Source organism: Equus quagga, chromosome 14 (genome assembly GCF_021613505.1).
Source record: "Equus quagga isolate Etosha38 chromosome 14, UCLA_HA_Equagga_1.0, whole genome shotgun sequence".
NCBI classification, from domain to species: Eukaryota; Metazoa; Chordata; class Mammalia; order Perissodactyla; family Equidae; genus Equus; species Equus quagga.
In genome coordinates this window covers 68414994-68437452 of record NC_060280.1, presented here as the reverse complement: position 1 = coordinate 68437452, position 22459 = coordinate 68414994, and the positions used below count along the sequence as shown (strand labels likewise).

The following is a 22459-nucleotide window of genomic DNA, read 5'->3' as shown; positions in this document are numbered from 1 at the left end:
TTGGTTTTTGGCATTTAAAAAATTACTTTAATGGATTTCTTTGAACCTCTCCACCTTATTCTTCCCAAGACCCTTCTCCTACACTCCGCAGGGCCCCCAGTCACCACACAGGAAGGAGAGTTCAGCACCTAAAATCTGATGCATCGGCTGCTCCATATCCCAAAATTTAGGAAAAAGGAACAGGGATTATTTAGACTTCCATTCCCTAACCCAGCCTCCCCTCCAAGAAAACAAAACAAACGAAGAGGACTGAGAAGGCAACAAAGGAGGAAAGGGGGAGGAGAGAAAAGAGAAACTAAAAGAAAAGAACGCTAACAAAAATATACAAATCCAGAAAAGGAAAACGTCCCTGTTGAGTTTAATTTTTTTTTTTTCCTGTAAGAACTAGACCCAGGGTACAACGGCCCCTTCCTAGGGGGAAATTAAACTGACGATGCCACCAATTCGTCAGAGCGTTCTGGGCAGGGACTCCCACCCCAGACTCTGTAATTTTGGCAGGAGGGAAAGGCCCGCTGGGAGAGGATGGGTCCTGGTGGCCGGGAGGGAGGGCGTCCCTTTGCCACTTGGTGCAACGTCTCTGGGTGAACCCGGCTCCCGGACGAGGGCGCTGTCTCTGGCTGGGGCGTCAGGCTCTTTGATCTTTTTGTAAAGTTACTGGATCCAAAATCCAGAGAGAAGTGTGGACGCTGTACAAGTCTGGGCTCCCGCAGATAGCAGCGCCTGCCCAGCCCCACCGGCCTCTCCACCTGTCTCCAGGCGTCTGTCTCGCCGGGGCTACTCGGGCTCGCTGCTGTTGGTGGTCTTCTCCCACTCCAGGCTCTCCTCGCTGCGGGCCGGCGACGGCCGCGCCCGCAGGCCCTGGAACCTGCGGCACTCGGGGCAGACGCGGATGTGCGTGCAGCCGCGGGCCACCAGGGCGGCCTCGTGCGCCAGTCTCTGCGCCAACTGGTCGGGCTCCCCCGCCCCGCACAGCTTGCCGTTGCTGAGCGTCGCCGTGCCCCTGGGCCTGCGCTCCTCCGGGATGGGGGGCCGGGGTGGCGGCACCCCGGCGCGCCGCCGGCGGGGGTGGACACTGTCCTGACACAAGATGATGCTGCGCAGCTCGGACACCATCTCCTGGCAGACGGACACCTGGAAGAAAGGAGGAGGTCACAGCCCAACCTTTCAGAACCAGCCCCCATGGGTCCTCTGCGGGTCTGTTCGGGTGGGGGTTACGGACAATCTCACAGAATCATAGAATCTTAGGGATGAAGATTATATGAAGGTTTTGCAATCCATCTCCTCACTCCCAGCCTCCATTTAATATTCAAACCTCCATACCGTAATATTCAACAGCCCTGCCAGCTGATTCCCCAATCTTTGTTTGAACACCTTCAAAGACATGACCTCACCATGCTGGGAAAGAGCCCAGTGGCATTTTTGTACATTTCTGTTAAAAGCTGCTTCCTTCCATTGACTTAATTCCTCTCCCTGAAATTTTATCCATTGATCCCGGATAAATTTGGACCTTGAAGCCGACTAAATAAATAACCCATCCACTGCATGTCAGTCTTTCAAGTATTTGAAAAAGCTGCCATGTCTTCATGAACATTCTGTTCTCAGGCCAAAGATTCTCATTTCTTTTAATCAATGGGTTATGGCTGGAGAGGGTGCATTCGAATGATAACTATAACAATAAAAATGACAGCAACCACTACTCCTACAGATCCACAATCTCCTAAAATAAAACCCTTGGGTCCAGCGGTGTTTCAGAATAATTTGGAGTTTAGGAAGGTAATACCATAGACATGGAGTATATTATGTATCACACCCAATATTTCTGTAGCAAAATCTATGTATGTTCACACTGCTTGAGAGAAAGCCCATAAACATTAGCCTTATATAAGTTCAAGTCAACTTTTGTTGCAAAATGCATTTGCATCAAACTTACAAAAACTTGGAACTTTCCAAGCTTCTCAGGTTTCCAAACGGTGGATGAAGAATCTTGAACCTGGACCACTACTACTATTATACCCATTTTGCAGGTGTGGAAATGGAGGCTCAGAGAAGTTATGTATCTTGCTAAAAATTACTTGCTAACAAAGAGCTGACCCAGAATTTGAAGCTAAACCTATCTACTCCAAAGCACACGCTTGCTCTGCTCAGTTCTCTACTCTCTGCTGGAAAGGACACTTTCCCAGACCATGAGGGGAGAAGCAGCCTTCTGTTCTTTTGTGTTCTTTCCTCCAGTCTTCCAGTTCTGTCAACAGGACAGTTGTTCTACCGTAGTAAAAAGTTAACGTAGCCTTACTCTTCATTTTAGCTATTGGAAGGGCTTTTAACTCCCCATTGGATTTTTCAAAGTACGTCCAGACCATAGGTGAGCTCTTGGGAGAATAACCAAACATGCACGGATCCTCTACCTGAAGCAGCTACAGAGAGGTATCTGATTTCTTGCTGAGGTGGGAGGTAAAACAGAGCTCGTTGCAAAGGGGAGTGAGGAGTGGGTGACAGCGTGGCAGTCCTATTGGGAAATGGGAAAGAGATGGAGCACGGAAGAGCACAAGGACTGGCAGGCAGTGTTGTATGGAGGCCTGTATGGGGCTGGACTCCCTGGTTTTGGAGGGGCACTGTGCAGTTATGAACTGTGCTGAGCTGCTTCTCCAGAGCCAATTAGGAAGGAGGTTTTAGGAAGATCCAGAGTTGGGAGATTGAGAAAGAGGCTAATGTACTTTAAAACCCAAATTCTGCAATCAGCATGTAAGGATTTGTGTGCCCTGTCTCGGAGGTAGAATGGAGGTAGAATGGGATAAAGTCTTGTTCCTTCTTCTCAGACTCCAATCTGCGTGAAATTTATATTAACCTAGTTTCTAAGCCACAGGTTTGGGAATTAAAATTAAAATTAAAATTAAAAAACTTATTCAAAATCCCTGAGAAGGAAGATGCAATTCTTGGGCTCACGTGACTCGAGATATCTCTACGGGTGTAAGGCAAAAACATACTTAAGATGGAAGAACTGTCATTGTTTCTCTTAGCGACCTGGTACCTTCGCCTGGTTTTCTTTACAGTACTACGTCTTAAATAGTCGTTGTGTAAGACTTTGTTGTTCAGAAAACATTTTTCACATGTTTCTTTGCTGGACGGTTTCAGAGAAGAATCTGAAGCCCAGAGGTTAAGTGCCCTTTCCATGGCTGCATCATTAGTAAGTGAGGACGCATTAACCCAGATCTCCTGCCCTCGAGACTGGGACTCTTTCCATTGCACTGTCCTGGGGGTGCTCCACCCTCTTGTGGGATTTCACAGGTTTTGTCTGGAATGACTTTTGTATACCCGTGAGCCTGTGAACCTGGCCCCGTCTGCCAACACTATGGTCATACCCCTTTGAAGGTTTACCTCAGTAGCTTCTGAGTGTCGGAGAGTCCATAAAAACTCCAACATAGCCATAAAAATGGCCACGATTAAGCCACAAATAAGAACCACAAAGATTCCACCAATATTCTCCATTCCCAGTCCTGGAAGAAAGTGAGAACAAACAAAAAATAGTGTCAAAGAGCTGGAAGACATAATCATTCTGCCAAAAATGCTGAAAGTCACTTAAACGACCAGAACTTGGGTCTTGTAGATACTTTACACACATATTCCTTGATGAGATATAATTATTCTTCTGAGGAAAAACAATGCAGCACAGCTGGAGTAAAAGAAAGGAGGGGGCTCGAGCTGCAAATGGAGGAGACTGGTGAGAATCGTCCAGATGGCTGACTGGGGTGGAGGTGAGGGTCATTTTAAGGAAAAGGCTCAGGAAAATTTGATTTAGCCTATAGAGACATGATACAAAACCCCTGTAAATTCTAGCAATTCCATTAAAAATTTAGTCAATCTTCCTAATATCATGTTTGCATGATAGAAAGCAATTGTTTTAGCCAAACTGTAGATAGAAAAAATTACGTTTACCTATCTGTCAACATGTTACTAAAATACTTATTTGGAAAGTAAAGGTTTTATCTCACCAGGCCAGTGGTTCCCAAACCTGGCTGCCATCAGAACACTTGGGAAGCTTGTTAAAAAGATAGATTCCTAGTCCTGACCCAAGACCTACTGAATCCATATCTCTGGAGATGGGGCCCAGGATCTATATTTTCAAACGCATTTCACAGGTGATTGAGGCCTAAAGTTAGCTTGCAAACCGATATTTTGGGAAGCATTGTACATGACTGGAAGTTCCATGAAGTCAGGTGTAGTTTCTGCTCGTGTCTTCATTGCCCAGCACCATACCTGGCACATGGTATATACTCAATAAACATTTGTAGAACTATATGGTTGTTTCATTTCCATAGCATCAAACAGTGAGTTTAGGCCTGTAACGGGATGCTTTTCCGGTTTTGGAGAAACTCAGACTTTAGGGGAGTGTCATAAACATCTGAAACCCTGAGTCAACAGAGGCCACTATCAGAAACCAAAAAACATCTTTTATCCAGGAAGATGCCAAGAGGGTAGCTCACATCCTGTGCTGTTCCAGAGTGCTGGCACAGCGGAGCGTCTGTTTAATCAGGAGTGCGGTCATGGGACGTGGAGCCGTGTCACTGCTAGGGAAAGCCGGCTTCACACAACACTAAGAGATGAGACACGGTGGAGGAGCAGAAATCTGACACTACCTTCTCCACCTTGGGAAGCTGAAAAATTGTCTTCCCTAGCCATTTCAAGATGCCTTGGGTTTCCTCTCACAGAGCCTTGAGTGTTTTTGTTTTGTTTTAAAAATAACAGCGCAGGGGCCAGTCCTGTGACGCAGTGGTTAAGGGCGCACCTTCTGCTTCGGTGGCCCGGGGTTCACCAGTTTGCATCCCGGGTGTGGATATGGCACCACTTGGCAAGCTATCCTGTGGTAGGCGTCCCACATATAAAGTAGAGGAAGATGGGCATGGATGTTAGCTCAAGGCCAGTCTTCCTCAGCAAAAAGAGAGGATTGGTGGCAGATGTTAGCTCAGGGCTAATCTTCCTCAAAAATAAATAAGTAAAAAATAACAGTGCAGTGCAGTGCCTGCCTATACTAATAATCGGCTACGATGGCTCTGAGGGCTCACGTAATGAATGCATCAGTGGCCTATGTCCTCTGGTCTGCGGGTCCACACAGTCAACTCTTGAGTACCTGTGTGAATATGAGATCCTCTAGTTTGAATAATCAAAGTTAAAAACTCAATTCTAAGGGAAGGCACACGGGGTTTGGAGTAGATTTCTACCTCCCAGGAGGAAGGTGCTTGGGGTTCTTTTGAACACCTGCCCTCCTAACCTGGGACCATTTGGGCAGAAGGTTTTTGACCAAATGAGCATCAGGATCCATATGATTGGGGAGGACAAAAGGGACACTTCAGAGGAAATGCACTAAGGATGGAGCCGGCACATGCAGGCAGATGCTCCAGCCACAAGCTTAAAGGTGGTGGGAACTGGGGTATTGGGATGTGCATCTGAGCATCATGGACAAACTAGCTTCGCCAGTGGTGCCTGTGGAGAAAGGCTGGATGCAGATCCCCACTGAAGGGGAGGTGACAACTGTGATACTAAGGATGCCTACCTGTTGAGGTAAACAGAGTCCTCAAGTGACTATGAGGTACTACAAGACTCTCCATCACTTTGGGACAGTGCTGCCTGATATAGGAAAGAGACTAGCATCCCTTGAAAGGCCTCAATCTCCCCTCCTGTTTCTGCAGAGGAGCTGTACTGCGCCGTCTCCAGGTCCAATTCTGCCCTCTGGGTTCTAGCTGCTTCCCCTGCCTCTCATGGTCTCCACCCGGCCCTCCTCAATCTTTTCCTCCCCACTGACTCTTTCCCTCGGCAGATACACACACTCATGTTTCTCTCTTCTTAAAGAAAAATAAAAAATCCTTCTTCCCCTTCCAGCTCTGTCTAGTGAACGCCCCTTCTCTTTCCTTCCTTCCCCGGCCAAGCTTTTTGAACAGTTGTCTATACCAGAACTATTTTAAGACATTTTAAAGCCCTGAAAATGCTTATATTTGGAGGCCTGATCTCACATCAAAGCAAGGAGAAGCAAATGCACCCACATCTTACGTTAAATGCATTTTTAAAATTTTGCTTCTGCTGTGACTGAGTGGCAAGAAACAGTTAATCTATAATTGGCTGTGATTTCTCAGCAATCATTGTGCATACAAGGGAATGTTTGCAAAATGAGAAAAATAGAACCCCAAAATTGTTTCTAAATGTAATGAAGTTTTTATGAATATTAAATTTAAAAATTAATGAAGTCGAGACAATGTTACATTTTGGAGATATTTAATTAAACATGTCAATTTAATTTTGCCGGTTTCTTTTTGCACTTTGAAGCTAATAATTTTTTCAGACCTCAAACATAATTTTGGATGCTTGAAAAGCTTTTAGGTTCTTGGTAGTCTATAGTATCTGAAGGAGAAAATAATTCCATTCTGAATTCACTTTTGTCTTTTCTATTCACTCCTCATCCCATGCCATTTTGTCTTGCACCCCGAAAACCACCCTCATCAAGGGCACCGAGGAACATTTTGTTTCTAACCTATTGGAAATTTTCCAGTCCCGGTCTTAAGTGACCTCTCATGGCACTTGACATTGTCAACCACACCTCCTTCTTGGCTCTTTATAAAGCCATTGCTCTCTGCTCTCTTCCACTCTTCTCAATCGCCTTTGCTTGCTCTGAGCGAGCTTGCACACTCGCTCCTCATCTTCCTGCATTTGGTTTCTTGCCATTCCTCCATGCACTGGCCGTCACCAAGTCCTGCTGATTTTACCTCCTAAATGCTTTCCTGTTTCTTACCTTCCTATCTCTCTTACCATGTCCCGAGTTCAGGCTCTCACCTCTCTTGTTTGGACTATTTCAGCAGCCTTCAGAGAACGATTTCCCCACTTGTAGCTGTGTCCTCCTCAACTCTACCTTCTGAGTGATCTTTCTGAGATGCAAAATCTGACTGCGACACATCCTCTAGCGACTCAGAACTGATTACAGTTCTCAGTACACATCATGCAGCTCCTACCTTCTGTCCCTTTACTCCTGTCAGGATCTCTGCCTGGAAGAGGAACGCCCACCCCCAGACACACACCCGGCTAACCTCGAGCTTTCCTTGGAGACTTAGCTCAGGGCTCACTTCCTCCAGGCTGCCTTCTCTGATCTTACCTGACTGTTAGTCATACCACTTTTGTATTTCACTGATAATGCGTCATGTAGCCCTCTAATATTGCATAAAATAATATGCTAGTTTAATGTTCTATATCTAGATTTCCCACTGGACTGTGAGCTCCTTGAGGGAAAGATCCATGTCTTGGTCAACTGTGTGACCCCACAGTCAGGGTGCCTGGCCCATAACAAGAGCCCAATAAACGTTTGTTGGAAGGATGAGCAGCAGAAAGAAGACAAAGACATCCCAGATGTAGAAGCCAGTGTTATCAAAAGCTTTGGCTCCATCGGGTGATATGTATTCATTCCTAATTAAGTTTATGTTTAAAACAATAGTAAAGTGTGACAGTCCTCGTTGAGTGCTCCCAGCCTGGTCATAGAGGCAGATGGCCCAGACTGTACTGAGTGGCTGGCCAAAGTGGGACTGAGCATTGAGATGGGTAATCCACAATGTGGACTGAGCATTGAGATGGGTAATCCACAATGTGGACTGACTGTGCCCAGGTCCTGGACAGGCGGGGGTATCGGCAAGGGTGATAAACAGACAGGTGATCTGTGCTGGAATAATTCTGATTAGATCAGGGAAAGCTTCTCGGAGGAGCTGAGGTTTTAACAGGATGCTGGTAGAAACCATGAATCACTGAAACACCCCACAGTCTTTCTTTCCCAGCTTCTTGAGTTTCAGGGCCAGCATGTTAATCACGGGTGTTGGCTCCAGTGTGCTGATTCCTGGCTGAGTGGCCTCCTCCCCGCAGGAGCGAGGCTTGTATACCACTCATGCCTTTAGGAACTTATTGGAAAGTGGAAGCAAGAATAGACTGCTGGCAGAGTCAGAGATGAGAAACAGATGGAGCGGGGAGCGGGAAGCGAGTGTTAGGAGCGTGCAGCCGTGCCATTTAACACTGTCATCAGTCATTCTCCTAGAAGTCAGATGCCTTCCATAGCACACGGCCATTACTCAGAGGAGCTCGGATGTGGACTCCCTCCAGCCCGACCACAAGGCCTTCACCGCACTCAGACACCCTAGCACCTGCAAGGGGGACACCTCATCACCCCTCCCTTCCCTTCTTCAGACAGGATCACACAGAAGTCATCTAGACAGAAGGCTTTCAAACCGAGATTTTCTCCTGACACTTGAGTCTCTGAGCCTCAGCTACGCCCCAGCCACAAGACTGTATTGACTGGAATACACTCGAACTGGCCCTGCAGACTCCTGGTTGATTGAATACTAACTTTGTCATCCCTCACAGATTGTCCACAAATACCACCGATAGTTGGCAAATGCAAACGAACTACTTGCTTTGTCTCTAGATCTACAGAAGGGAATGGGAACCTGGAAGGGAGTGCCTTGAGTGGATCTGAATCTCCTCCCACCCACCTGCTCTGCCTCCAGGTCTGCCCGGTGCATAATCACTTCTTGGATTCAGGGGCACGTATGTCTCAGGCCTTAAAACCCTCATATAGCTCAGGTAGCACTGTGGAAATTTGCAGCTGAGATGCAGGGAAGCTGCTTTTGAATAAGGAAGGGGTAGCTGTAGCCTGAGAGGCAAAGAGGCAGAGGCACAGGAGCCACGGAGGCAGGTGCAGAGAGAGGAGACTGGCGCCACAATCCCATCAAGGGACAGTGTATTTGCTCTTGAAGTCAGTCAACACATCTTTCTGGAGGAGCTTCCCTGAGCTGAGCACTATGCCAGGTGCTGCAGCTCTGGGCAATGTTTCACACTGAAAACTTTCGACAAGCACAAGGATTCTTTGACCAGTATGACTTTCAAGCACTTTCTATTTCAGAGTTGCATTCACCTAAATCTATGCAAATACATTAAATGGTCCTGTCTCCATGGACTTATTTGCTGTAAATAGCAACCTCAGGTGCCCTTGTGTGAGCTGACCTGTATGACCTTCCCAGAAAACCTAAAGTGATTTGTCATGTTTGCACTGCTGAGGACTGTGAAATGCAAGCTTGCCATTTCTTCTTGCATTCACTGTGACATCCGTTGACCAGACCTAGTAGATTCTAGAGATAGTGATGGAAGAAGAGTAAGGAAAGGGACACAAAATACAAGAGGGATGGGAGAGGCATCTCATAAATTTCACAATATTTCTTTGTTTTTAAACTGATTCTTTTTTTTTTGTTGAAGATTGGCACCCGAGCTAACATCTGTTGCCAATCTTCTCTGTCTCTTTTTCTTCTTCATCTTCTCCCCGAAGCCCTCCAGTACATAGTTGTATATTCTAGATTTAGATTGTTCTGGTTGTGCTATGTGGGATGCTGCCTCAGCATGGCTTCATGAGTGGTGCCATGTCCGCACCCAGGATCCGAATCAGTGAAACCCTGGGCCGCCGAAGTGGAGTGCGAGAACTTAACCACTCGGCCATGGGGCCGGCCCTGCAATATTTCAAAACACAAGTTATGGGAGAGGCACTTTACAATTTTCCAAAATATGAGCTCAAGTGCCTCATATTTTTAAGCATTCACGATCTCATTCAATTGTCATCAAAACCTGTAAAGAAAGTCCACAGTTAAAGAAAGGGAAATTCAGAGAACTTAAGTTGCCTAAGTTTTGATGGCTAAGATATGAAATCTAGGTAAATCCGACTGCCCAGATAACATTCTTTATAAAAATGAAGCTGGGCTTTTTGAGCGTTTACTATGAGCAAGGTTACTGTGCTAAACATTTTAATCCGATCCCAGCAGTCGCCCTGTGAAATTGGCACTCTATTACTTCCATTATCCTGAGAGGGAAACCAAGATCCTGGGGTCAGGCAACCCGCCCAGGGTCCCAAGGCTGACAAGGGGATGTGCCAGATCCAAACTGAAGCCAGAGCCTGGGCCCTGACCCCCACCCCACACCACCCCTCCCCAAAACTTGGTGTCCCTTGTGCTACAGGGGCGTGATCACAGAACTCAACCGGGCACCCTGATGACTGAATTCATTCCTGAGACAGCTCCCCAGAGTGACCGGGGAAGAGGGTCTGATGTATGGCCTATTATTTCCACTTATAAAATCCTCTTCTTTCCTTGAGAACAATATATCCAATGTTTGAATTGATGATTTATTGACTTAATCTTGGCTCAGTTTCCAGGCAAAGTTGGGCTGCAGTCTTTCTAATTGCTGACCTCCTTTGATGCAGACACACTGGGCCACCATTTGCCTGTTCCTGGTCGTGCTTTCTGGCACCCCCCTGCGCTTTCTCCATCTCTCAGCAATCAATCTGATTTGATTAGGGAGAGGTTTCCTCTGCAAGCATCTCTTCAAGACACTGTCTAAACTCCCATATTCGGGTTTCCAGTCTTGGCTGCCTCCAAAGAAAACAGAGAGAGCCAGGACAATCGGGCTGGGCTCCCTGAGAAGAAAGAGAGAGAACTGTCTCCAGAAACCCCCCTGTCATCACTTGCCTCCACTCTTGCTAAGATGTCTCACACTTTCATTCCCGCTGTGCCAGAACAGCAAACTTCCTGCTCTCTAAGGATTTTGTGAGTCAATGCCACCGGCCTTTTTTCCATCCTTGAAAGAGGACCCTGATTTTCACAGCCTGGTGGTGTATTTATGTGCCTTTGAAGCCCGATTGTGAGCTTGTGTTTTTCGAGATAAAGGTATTTAATTTCCTTGGAATTTACCGACTACCTTTCTGTCTAGCAAGTGTTCAGCAAGGCCTTCGGTAATCCAATCCCCTTGAATCAGGATGCCGGCATCTGTGAGTGGCTAGCGATATTTCTTTTTATAGCAGTTGAGTGAGAAAATAAATAAAATTTTCTTTCTTTTGGAAAGAAAAGGCAGAAGAAAATGAAACAGCCTGGAATGAAGCCTGCTTCTTTTCATAATGCTCCAGTCTTGCACAGGATCTGCCATTGCATTTATTTACCTGCGTATGAAGGTACATGGTCACTGAGCTATAGGCAGGGAGAGAAATATGGGGAGAGGAAGGGAAGGGGTGATGTTGTGGTTTCCACTAGAGCCAAGTAACACCTGGCAAAAAGACTCAGGATTGGTGGCATCATCCCAATGTTAGGATTCTTCTCTGGGATTTGGCAGGGATGTCTGAGCTGTAATATTGGATTAGAAGTGGGGTAGCTCCAGATCCTTTTCTTTGAAATTTCTTGCATTTTAATAAGATAACAAAGCAGAAAAGGATTATGTTAGGCACCTCACATTGTGTGTACATTCGAATTGAAACCAAAGTGCCTATAGCCACTCTCACCTTCAGAGGTTTCCTAAAGAAGGATCCCGCGCCCCCCCTGTTCCCTTCACCTCCGTCCCTCTCTGCCTGTCCCATATTCTTCTCCTTCCTTTGGGCACAAGTGAAAGCCAAGTGATTCAAATCACGAAATGAAAGATTGCCTAGGAGCTGCTTTGGAAAGCAAATTAAAATGACTGCCCTTCGTTCGATTTGAGACACAAGGAAAAAGAGTGTTCCTGTGGCTCCATTCCTGGCGACCATTTAAAGACTTAAAGGAAAAGCTCTTTCAGGTCATGCTGGTTCCGTTCTTCTGCCCCAGGAGAGGGGCTCCTGAGCAGTGAGTGCTGTTCTGTAAGTCTGATGGCTAACTCGCCAGATAGAGACCAAGCGACGGCACCTCTTGTTCTAGCTAGTGCTTCTCGCTGGGCTTGAAGGAGGTCACGTGGGCCTTCCCTGGGCCAGGGAGCCTTTTAGCCTCTCTGAGTAATGTTTGTTTGGGCTTCAGCCATGGCAGAAATGGGGCCACTGCATTAAACTGGCATTAACTGCTGTGGCTGGGATGGGAGCCGAAGCCCTGGCTCTTACAGTGATTTGCATAGTATCTCCCAGACAGCTCCCTCTTGGACATTATCACTTATTAATACAGCTCACCCTCTCGTGCCAAAGGCAGACCACAGAGAAGCAAGTTAACAGTGGCTGGTTGATAGAACCCTAGTATCTTCTGAAGATTTGGGACCTGGGTAGGATGACTTCCACTGTTAATTTTCCCTTTTCATCCACTCAGTTCTCATCTCTGTGCCGGGGAACATTTGGTCCCCAGGTGCAGAGTGGACAGAAGCCTCCTGTTTACTGCTTTCCATCTTCCATGGGAGCCTGGTCTCCCTGTCTGTGCCCCATCTCCACCCATTCTGGACTTTGCTCTCAAATCAGTCTTCCTAAGGCTCTGTGGAATGGAGAAGCTTCCAAAGCCAACCACTCTGCAAAAATTATAACAATTTTTCTATAAAGGTACCTAATTTATACCTCATACTCCCCATTGCCACCTGATTGCCGAAAATGTAGAGACTTCTCAGTCATTTAGGTTCAAATTCAGTTACATGCAGTGTTTTCTCTGCTTTCCCTTCACTCCTGGATGTATTTCAGGTCTGAGGTTGGGAAGGAGATCAAGTATCATGGGGGCGGGGTTAGGTGTCTGGTCTTAATGCTGGATTCCACTTAGATTTCCTGCGGTGCAGGAACAGAGAGGCCTGTCACTAGGCCCTCTCTGCCCTGGGTCCCCACGTGCCATCTCTTATGCCCCCATTCCACCATGCCATGACACATATTTCTGGGGCTTGCCAAACTCCAGAAGAAAGAAAAATCTCTTTATCTCTTGAAATCCCCAATGAATCTAGGAGTTCTAACTGCCACTTGCCATCCCCTAGTAGGGCACAAGCCTCTTTCTGAGGGACCGTCCACATTCGAACACTCTTTTCCTGCTCAGAAGCTCCCTGTCGGGCCAGGGCATCTTTTTATCTGGTTTGCACACTGGGTGGCCTGGCTCTTCTGTTCTTGTTTCTCTCTCCAACTTCTGGTGTCAGCTTTACGCCAAGCTTCCTTAGGGTATTGGCCTTCTGTATTCCAAAATACCATTTCTAGCAAATCAAAAGTGTTGACTTCTAAGAACATTGTCTCTGCTGCCTTGTAAGAACTTCTTTTGGAATTTAAAGCCAATAATTTGACTCTTTGTTCCTCCTCAGGCAATGACCGTCCCCGGGACCATGAATGCCACTAAGCGCTCAGAATTCCATCCCACAGCAGCTGCTTTCATCATGCCACATCTCACCCCAGAACCTTTGAGGTCTGCAGCCAATATTCTCAAACCCGGTCCAGTGTGCCATTGGTGTGCTAAGACATATGCAGAGCCCTGGGAGGTTTATGGGGCATCTTCCTGGGGACACTGATTTTACTTAGAGTTTAGGTGGCAAAAGCATTTTGACATTAAATAAACATGCCTATGTTATGTTGTAAGATGCAAAATTCACATACTTTTTTTAGGATAAAACAGACTTTAAGGAAATTCCGAGCATGGTGGGCTGCTTTATACATGTCTCCCGGTCCCCAAGAGTGCACACGCCGTCTCCTCTGCTAGTCATTCCTTCCCTGGGAAGGTTTGAGACGTACTGGTTTGCAGTCCAAATGCCTTTACTCAGTTTCCAATGTCCTCTTAACTCCAACCTCATCCTACTTATTCAAACCAATTTCTGAGTGTACTAACTGTGCTCCTCAACATTCCTAAAGCAGTGACTCCTAATGGATGCTTCAAGGTCCAGGCCAAGTGCCTCTGTAAAGCCTTCCCCGGTCATTGCTCAGAATTAAGCACTTCCTCCTCCGGGCTTCAAAGCCCTTTCTTTACAGCTTTGTTAAAGCATTCCTACAGTGCAACCATCATAGTAAGTATTCGTGCTTCTCTCTAGGTTCTAAACCTCCTGAGGGCATATCTTATTCTTTTCCGTAATCTCAGAGCCTAGTACAGTGCCTGGTAAAGAACGGTTTACAATGTTTGTTGGATGCAATGGGGCCTATGTGAACGCTTTCCATGCCAACACCTGGGGTGTCTGGGTTCCTGTTTGGGAGGAAACAGATATAGGGAGTGGTACAAGTCTGGAGGTCCTTGAGATGATTGCCCACTCATTCATTCATTCATTTATTATTCATCCTTTCATCAAATACTGATGTCAGAAGATACGCTGGTCACTGGGATACAAAAATAAATAAGACACAGTCCCTGTCTTTGAGTTTTTCAGAGTCCATGGGGGACAAATACCAAGAGACACAAAATAAACGTCTTAAGTGTTGATTTTAGAAGAGCTATCTGGCCTTTGGTTAGTACAGGATGGTCAGGCACACCTGTGGCTGTGGACACTACTCAGATCTCTCATGGCACCTTAATAGCTCCTTTAGGCCCAAGTTTTGGAATAAAATTAGTTCTGATTTCCTTTGTGCTGGACACTTTGTTGAATGTTTAACATGATTTATTTCATTCACTGTTCACAAGAGCCCTCTATTTTCATCTCTCTTTTCCAGAAAAGGAAACTGAGGCTCAAAGATGTTTCATGGTGTGTATAACAAGGCCATCTATGGAGTGGAGTCCGTTTGACACAATGCCCATGATTTTGAACCCTATCGAAACTGCTTCAGGGAAGAGAACCAACCTAGTCACTGTCAGCAGAACAAACAGGTATGCAGGAGGGTGAAAGTTTGATGATCTCCATTCTTGGGTTGGGAGGGTGGTGGTGGTGGTGGTGGGGGGGGGGGTTGGGAAGAGTCCCTTGGACTTTGGGTGACATCTAGAATAGGAGAGAGATGATCTAAATCGAGGTCCCTAAGTGAACACTGTAAGGCACACAGATTCTGTGTCATTATCCCTGTACTTGCCAGTTTTGCTGCCCTCCAACTGTTTCTCTGCAGGATTAGCAGTAGACATAAATAAACACAAATAAATAAATACGTGCACAAAGGGAAGGATCTGTGGCTGGGTTTAGGGGTCAGGGATGAAAGGGAAATCTAGAGCGATGGGATCAACTCAGCAGTGAGTCTCAAGGGAAAACGGGCTCCAAGAGATCAAACGGGATCAGGTTTACAAAGGCAAGGAAAGCGAGGAAACTGCAACTAATGGGAAGGAGGGGAGGAGGGAGACTGGTAGTGGGCCAGCGCTGGCAGCCTGGGCCTGGTGGGGCCATGCAGGAATTGGTGGGGTTCCCTGCACTCCTCTGAGCCCTTGCTCTTGGCCACCTCCCATTTTGCTCCAGCCTCCCTCATCTACAGTGTCTCTGTGTCAACGCGTAAGTTCAGTCAGCTGTTCAGAGGCAGCAGCAACTGGACTGAGTGGAGAGCTCTGGGTGTGAAGGCTACTTGGGAATTAATTAAAGCACAGTTCCCTTAGTCACTTTCGTGTGGCCCAGGTGAACACAGTAATCGGCAGCTTTTGACAGTTATCAGTCAGTAGCTTTAATCACACATCCCACAAACATTTATTGAGTACCTACTCAATAGCCTCTTAGGGGAGGCTGGGACAGAGAAACAAATGAGACTGGGTCCACATCTAAGGTGCCATCAACCAGGCAGAGGAGACCAAGAGTTGCCTGAGGAGTTGCAGAGGAGACCAACACCACAGGAGGCACTCAACCCACTGTGGGGAGGTTGCTGGTAGAGGGGACCAACGGCATCTCGGGAGACAGACACTTGGACAGCGCTCCTATTTCACTTATCTGTCAGAGGAAGGACCCAAGGTCCCTCTGCTCTGGGTCTCAGAGCCACCTCTCTGTTTGATTACTCCAGATCAAAGCCACTACTGTTTCCCTCCATCTCTTTGGTAAGATAGCACTCTTCCCACCACCGCAAAGTTCATTGTTATCACAGAACAACATTGACCTATGTTAAATTATCAATAATCTCATTTTATTTTGAGTATTCCAGGTCCAGTCAGATTTAGATTGTTTTCAATCGAGGTGTCTTTTTATGGGGAGGGGGTGGTGGAGCAGCATTTTGCTACCCACACCTTCCCTAGAACAAACGCTCAATGCAGCCCAACTCTCCCCATGGGAACCTTTCTCTGCTCCACCTGCACCACCCGGGGTCCCTGCTCACAGCCCCGCCAACTGCACTAATTTCTGCCTCTGCACCCTTCCTCAAGGGGCTTATTGCCTTCAATGACCCCCCCCCCCCCCACACACACACACACAACACCCTCCCTACCTTTTCGGGTCCTGGGCGTGTTCAACATCTAGTGCATTCTATCAAGTCCACAGAATTTTCCTGATACTTTTCCTCTGTACCGCCCACATTTCTTTTTTTCTCTGAACAGAGTTAGTCTCTTCCACACTTGACCTTTGGGGAGTGGAAAGCCAAGAAGTGTGTGGCCTCATTGGATTCCTGCGAGGGAAGGGGCAGCGTTTCCTCTAAATTACAAAGGGCTTGCCCCCACAGGTCCTCATGCCTGAGACCTCTCCTTGCAGGATAGAGATCCATGATCCACATAGAGACACTCAGAAACACAAAGTCACTCATTCACTGTCTCATCATGGATAATCATTCACGCTGAGCAGAGAGGGAAGCACGTGGTATCATTCATTTTACTCCTTGGCTCCCTTACTAGGGGAGAGCGTGCACAGGTAAATTTGTTGCATATTTTAGCAAGGCTGCAGTAGATTACTAGGGTGATCATATGATTTATTGTCCAAACCAGGACATTTTGAGAATGAAAATTCTCAATTCTAAAATTCTAAAAATAACCAACAGGCATTACCTGATCTACAAGGATGTAATCCGGGACTATCTTGGGCCAACTAGGAGATGTGCTCGACCGACAGAAAATCCTGGCTGCCCAGGGACCCTCAACACTCCTCAGCTATGCACGTCAGTCAGTCACTGCTTTCTATGCAGCCTGATCTAACATTCATCCATCCATCCATCCACTCATTCAATAAAATATCCATGAGCCAGGCCCTGTGGACAGCTCCATGAGGAAGACCAACCCTGACCTCATGAAACTTACATTCTAGTAGAAGAGGTGGAAAGAAAACAAACAAACAAATAGAAAATATAACATTAGGTAGAGATGAGGTCTGGAAAGAACAATAAAGCAGAGTTCAGGCGATGGGAGAGATGGGTGGGGCGAGGAGGGAAGACCTCTCTGAGGGCGCTTCCCCAGGGAGGCCAGGAGGAGGGAACAGAGCACAATTCCGGAGCTGGGAGATGGAAGGGAGGCTTGGGGAACAGAAAGAAAAGGGGGAGGCTGAGGGAGAAACAGATAGGGTAGGGCCTTGAGGCCACAGAAAGCTTGAATTTTATTCCGAGTGAGATGGGAAGCCACTGGAAGGTTTGTGCAGGGCAATGCTGCAATCATATTTGCAACCTGAAAAGCATCACTGGTTACCGGTGAAGACTACAGTGTATGGGGCAGGAGTGGAAAGGAGACTAGGCTCTTTGTATAGTCACACAGTTGTGAGGTGATAGGCCTGGGCCAGGGTGGAAGTGGTGGTGCAGGGGTAGGAGGTGGCCAGATTCAGGAGACATGGCAGAAGTGGCATCTCTAGGACTTGTGCGCCAGGTGGGCATTAGATACCTACAATATGCCAAGACCCTGGGACTGGACTGACCCCTAGCCAGTCCCAGCCTAGCCCTAGGTTCCTTCAAAGCTTAGTCTCACTGTGTTCTAGAAATCATTGCCCATAATTGGATACCAGAAACGAGCTGCTTTGGTCCTTTCGGGCAGGAGGCAGAGGCCCTGACCGTCCTTACCTTTGGCTCTGTGATCTTCCTCCTTGGGGCACTTGCCTCCTTCCCACCATTTGCGCTTCAGAATTTCCAGGCGGTTGTTCTCCTGCAGCTGGAGAATGGCCAGATCAAACTCGTCCCGGAAAACCGAGCCTGCAGGGTCACAGGAGAGCCCAGAACACAGGATGTGAGCGCTCTCCTAGGCATCACTCTGCTCCCGTTCCAGTAAACATCCTTGCCACTTTGTCCACTTAACATCAGAAGGGGAATGACTTCCCCTTCTGAGGGGAGGGTCCTGTAGGAGCACTGTTCTCCACTTTGCTCATTCTGAGGACTTCCGTGGAGAGGGGGGACTTCTGGCTTCATGCAGGACACTCAGGAATTTCTACTTTCCTTCTCTCCGCCCTAACTGTCATGTCCAACCTATGGCTAAGACACCAGTGTGGTCAAGTGACAGCTTTCCAGGCAGCTGTGCCACCTGACCTCTCCACCTAGGCACCACCACCTTCTACCCAGGTTAACCAACCTGCCCACTGATGTGGGCAAGATGCTTGTACAATTTCCCATCCACCTCCAGGAAGCCAAGGAGGGAAATCTTCTGTGTCAGAAACCTCCCAGTTAGTCAGTTGTCTATTTTCTACTTTACCTAAATTAATTTTTCAGGCACTTGTAATTCTCACTACATTACATCTGACAATTGTTTGCCTATAGCAGCCTCCAGCGAGAGAAGAGCTACCCCAGAGTGTGATGGAAGTGTCCTCTCCTCCATCCGTGTGGACGATCCTGTTACCAGGCATCCCCAACTGTTAGAGCTGCCTGCTCAGGGCCCCAGAACCCACTGGTGTCCATCACCCCTTTCTGCCGCTCCTCCCTGCCTTCTCAGATAGAAGCCTTCTGTTCAGTGCAATTGTTCTTTAATTTTTCTGATGGAATATGGTCAAGGAGCTTTGGTTCTGGAATTTAGGTTTAATCACAAAAACAGGTTTAAATGAAACCATGGAAAGCTCAATGCCCAGCACAGGCTAAGCCCTGAAATCATTAAGAAATAGCTGCCAAGAGGCTGGAAATCAACTAAACTGCCCAGGTTGCTCGCCCAAGCTCTTTGAAGGCCTGATGTGGACAGATGCCTTGGGGAAAAGGCTATTGTGAAGGATTCAGGTGGAAGCTTGGAAAAATTGGCCTGTGCTCTCAACTTTAATGTGCAAGGGAATCACATGGGGATCTTGCAGACCTATAGACTCTCTTTCATTGGGTCTGGGATGGAGCCCGAGATTCTGCATTCTAACAAACTCCAAAGGGATGGCCTGCTGCGGGGCCACGGAATGTACTTTGACAGGCAAGGAACTAGATGAGCTCCCAGATCTCTTTGGACTCTGACAGCCCATGACTACACACACAGAACTTTCCCTGCTATAGATGCAACTATGCTTGAGCATGCAAACCCCAAGCCTCCAGAACAAACTGGGTATGTGTAACTGATTTGGGTGAGCATCAACGACATCTCATATATAGTAGGTACTTAATACACATCGACAGTAAATGGCTACTTGAGCTAACAGACGGTGTTAGATGGTGAGACTAATGAACATTCCAAGTTTAGAGACAACGGTCCAGCCCAACAAGGCACTTCAAGCAGTTTTCAAGGCATTTTCATCCCAACCTCAATAGCACACCAGGGGCCCCATGAAAGGATTCTTTTGTTTACTCCACGTTTGCCTACTTAGCTCCTAAACCCCCTGACTAGTTTTCCACCTCATTCCTTATTCTGTTTCTCTTAATTTCCCTAGGTCCAACCACATTGCCTATTCTATAGATATGCCCTTACTTCCCACTTAAGGATGATACACATGCTTGTCTTTCCTGGACATAACCTCAGCTGGACCTAAATTCCGTCTCATCAATGGACCGTACAATGCTCTTGCCAGCCTGATCTGAGAACCTGGGCTAGCCCACAGCTCACCTCCCCCACCTATCCTGTCCTGCCGAGCTGGTGGGACCCATTGGCAACACGGTCTGGTAAGTGAAGTACTAGGTTTGGAGACAGGCATCCCAGGCTTAAGCTCAACTTCTCTACTCATTCTGTGACCTTGGACAAGTAACTCCTTGGCTCTGAATCTCAGTTCTATCCTCTAGAATGGGAAGGACCACATCTACCTTGTAGGTACGATGATTAAGTGAGTTCACACATGTGAAAGCATCATGTCAGATACAGGACAAAGGCGTTTCCCTCCCTTTTTCCTTGGTTGTTGATGAAAATTTCTAGAGTCAGTCTGCTTTATGTCAACTCTCTATAGGTTTTTTCCATGAAAATTTTTGAAGCATTTGACATTTCAGTTAAATTTGGTAAATTGCTAGAGTGTTATCAAGGCGCACTTTAAGTTCATTTTGTGGTTGACTCCACCACCTAGAAACAAAATGTCAGTCAATGAATTTCTCAAAGGGGCCCTTAATCTGTGGTATTAATGGACATCAATGAAATATGGTGGTAAGTGGAGGGTATGTAGGTTTATGAGTGCCCTGAGTGAGGCCTCTGGGTTACAGAACTGCTAATGTCAGAATGTAGAGAGTTCAAGGATGAACCATGTTATTATCTATGTTCATTGGCTGGGTTTCTGACCAGTCTTTAAGAAGAAATCTGCTTTTATCAAATAACATAGAGAACCATGGAAAAGATGGGGAGGGCACTAATGTTCCCCCAAACAGTCTAGGTGGGAGTCACTGTGGTAAGGCAGGTGCCAGATTACCAGGTTTAACCCTCACAATAACTCTATGAGGTAGGTATTAGAAACCTAATTTTACAAATGAGATAAGTGATACTCAAAGAAGTTAAATAACCTAACCAAGGTCCCACAACCAGTAACCAGGGTACGTTGCCTGACTCCAAACTCATACTCTTCACACATCACAGATACAAGTGAAACCTATGATTTATAGAGTTCTGACAGCAAAGATGCACATATTACATGTCAGTTTCCCCACATGATCTGATGGCCTCAATTCCCGTTGCTCCTGTGCTGTCTTGTACATCTTGTACGAGGACAGACTTGGACAAGGACAGCCCTATACAGCATGGCTCTCCACGATGTGTCGGGGAAGGGTGCATGTCCAAATCACTTGGGGAACATTTTCAGATCCTCTCCACAATCACAGCAAGCAGGTAAACACGCTCCCCCATCTTCTGATGGAGGTACCGTCAGCAGGGGAAGGCCTGAAGCATGAACATCTTTCAGAAAGCACAGCTGGGACACCTTTCTGGAAGCCAAACATCTCTACCCTCCTACAACAAACTGGATGACACAGTCAGCAGGCTGAATACCAGAGCTTTACCACCCATTCCCGATTACCTATGCCGACTCGGAGTAGATGGATCGGTGAGAACCAGAAACGATTTGAAAGCCATCTCATCTAATCACGTCAGTTCCCTTTTGCAGTAAACCTTTCACCAGGGACACTAACAGGAGAATTAATTCATTTGAGTTTTACTTTCTCTTTCTTCCCAGTGCTAGTAGAGATGTCAATCAACAGAGAAATGGCCAAAGGGCAGGAAGCAGAAGAGGGGAGAACAAAGGCCTAAAGACTTCATCGAGGGCATCAACATGCCTTTAATAATTAATCAGTTAAGAACTAATCAATTAGCCCTTCAATAATTCAGGATTGAAAACTGATCACTGATTAGTGGAAGTATGTGAGTTTGCTTTTTTTTTGTCCAACCTCGAGAATGCCCACCTAATGTTTCATTCAATGCTGCATTGGGTGGTTCTAGCTACTCTGCCCCTGCCTGGATGAAGCTACCCAAGGAGGCTGTTCCTCTCCTGCATACCGACTGGCATGCCAATCCCATAGCCCTTGGTGTCCAGCAGGCCCCCAATCTGAGTGAGGTTGCAGTTTCGCTGCCGATAGTACTCATTCATGGTGGACTCCAGAAGGAAGGCGTAGTTGGAATTCAACACCCTGGCGATTCCCTCCTCCGTGCTCTTCACAAACACGCTCGGCTGCTTGGAATACATGTAATTCCACATGCGTTGGTAGGTCTGATAGCGGGAATTCTGAGAAAAGAACACAAGGAAGGAGGAACAGGAAAAGAGACAGGAAATGTTGATTTAAAAAGTGAGGGAATCAAAGTGAGCCTTATAATCTTGGCCCTGGGTCAGGCCGGGGGCGCAGCGGTTAAGTTCGCACGTTCCGCCTCTCGGTGGCCTGCGGTTCGCCAGTTCGGATCCCCGGTGTGGACATGGCACTGCTTGGCAAAAGCCATGCTGTGGTAGGCATCCCACATATAAAGTAGAGGAAGATGGGCATGGATGTTAGCTCAGGGCCAGTCTTCCTCAGCAAAAAGAGGAGGATTGCCATTGGCGGGGGGGGGCCGCCTGGTCCACAGAGAAAAAAAAAAAAAAAATAATCCTGGCCCTTCTGCTACTCAGTCATTCCCTCATTACATTCAATAACCTTTTCCCTTTCTGTCTCCCAAATGCCATTGCGTAATGGCAGGAGGAGGGAGTGCTGCCTTTGATAGCTTTTAAGGAAAGACAAAGAAGGAACAGGGTCCTATGGCACTGTTAACTCTGCCTCCTAGTTTGATAATTGGTTTTGCCTCATCTCCTAGACAGGTCTTCCATCGCCAACCTCCCTGTGCTGACAGAAGTAAGAATGGAAACTCTGGCTGTGTCCTTCACCGTCCTCCAGGTTGGGGGCAGTGAACTCAGACTCATTGAGGACTTCTAAAGGGACACGACCTGAAAGAACAGTGCTACCCTCTTCTATCGACCTTAAACCAATTTATCAATCACATATCCAATGCCGGCTTCCATTTTAGAAATAACAAAATGCCAGAGAATTCTGGGGGTCTATGCAAATCCCGTGTTTGCATGATGGCTTCACTGGTCCCTGTGC

The 22459-nt window shown here is 47.0% G+C and overlaps 1 protein-coding gene across 1 annotated transcript in view; it reads right to left on the bottom strand.

The window, feature by feature from the left end:
• Positions 1-627: 627 nt before the first annotated feature.
• The window catches only part of GRIK4 (glutamate ionotropic receptor kainate type subunit 4), a 388041-nt gene continuing 366209 nt past the window's right edge, over positions 628-22459 (bottom strand). Inside the window, exons 17-20 of the mRNA XM_046684804.1 lie at positions 21390-21615; positions 17594-17722; positions 3373-3491; positions 628-1131 (exon numbers count right to left, since the gene is read on the bottom strand). Of these exons, the coding sequence (XP_046540760.1) occupies positions 775-1131; positions 3373-3491; positions 17594-17722; positions 21390-21615 (831 nt within the window). The 3' untranslated portion in view covers positions 628-774. The remainder of the gene's footprint in view (positions 1132-3372; positions 3492-17593; positions 17723-21389; positions 21616-22459) is intronic.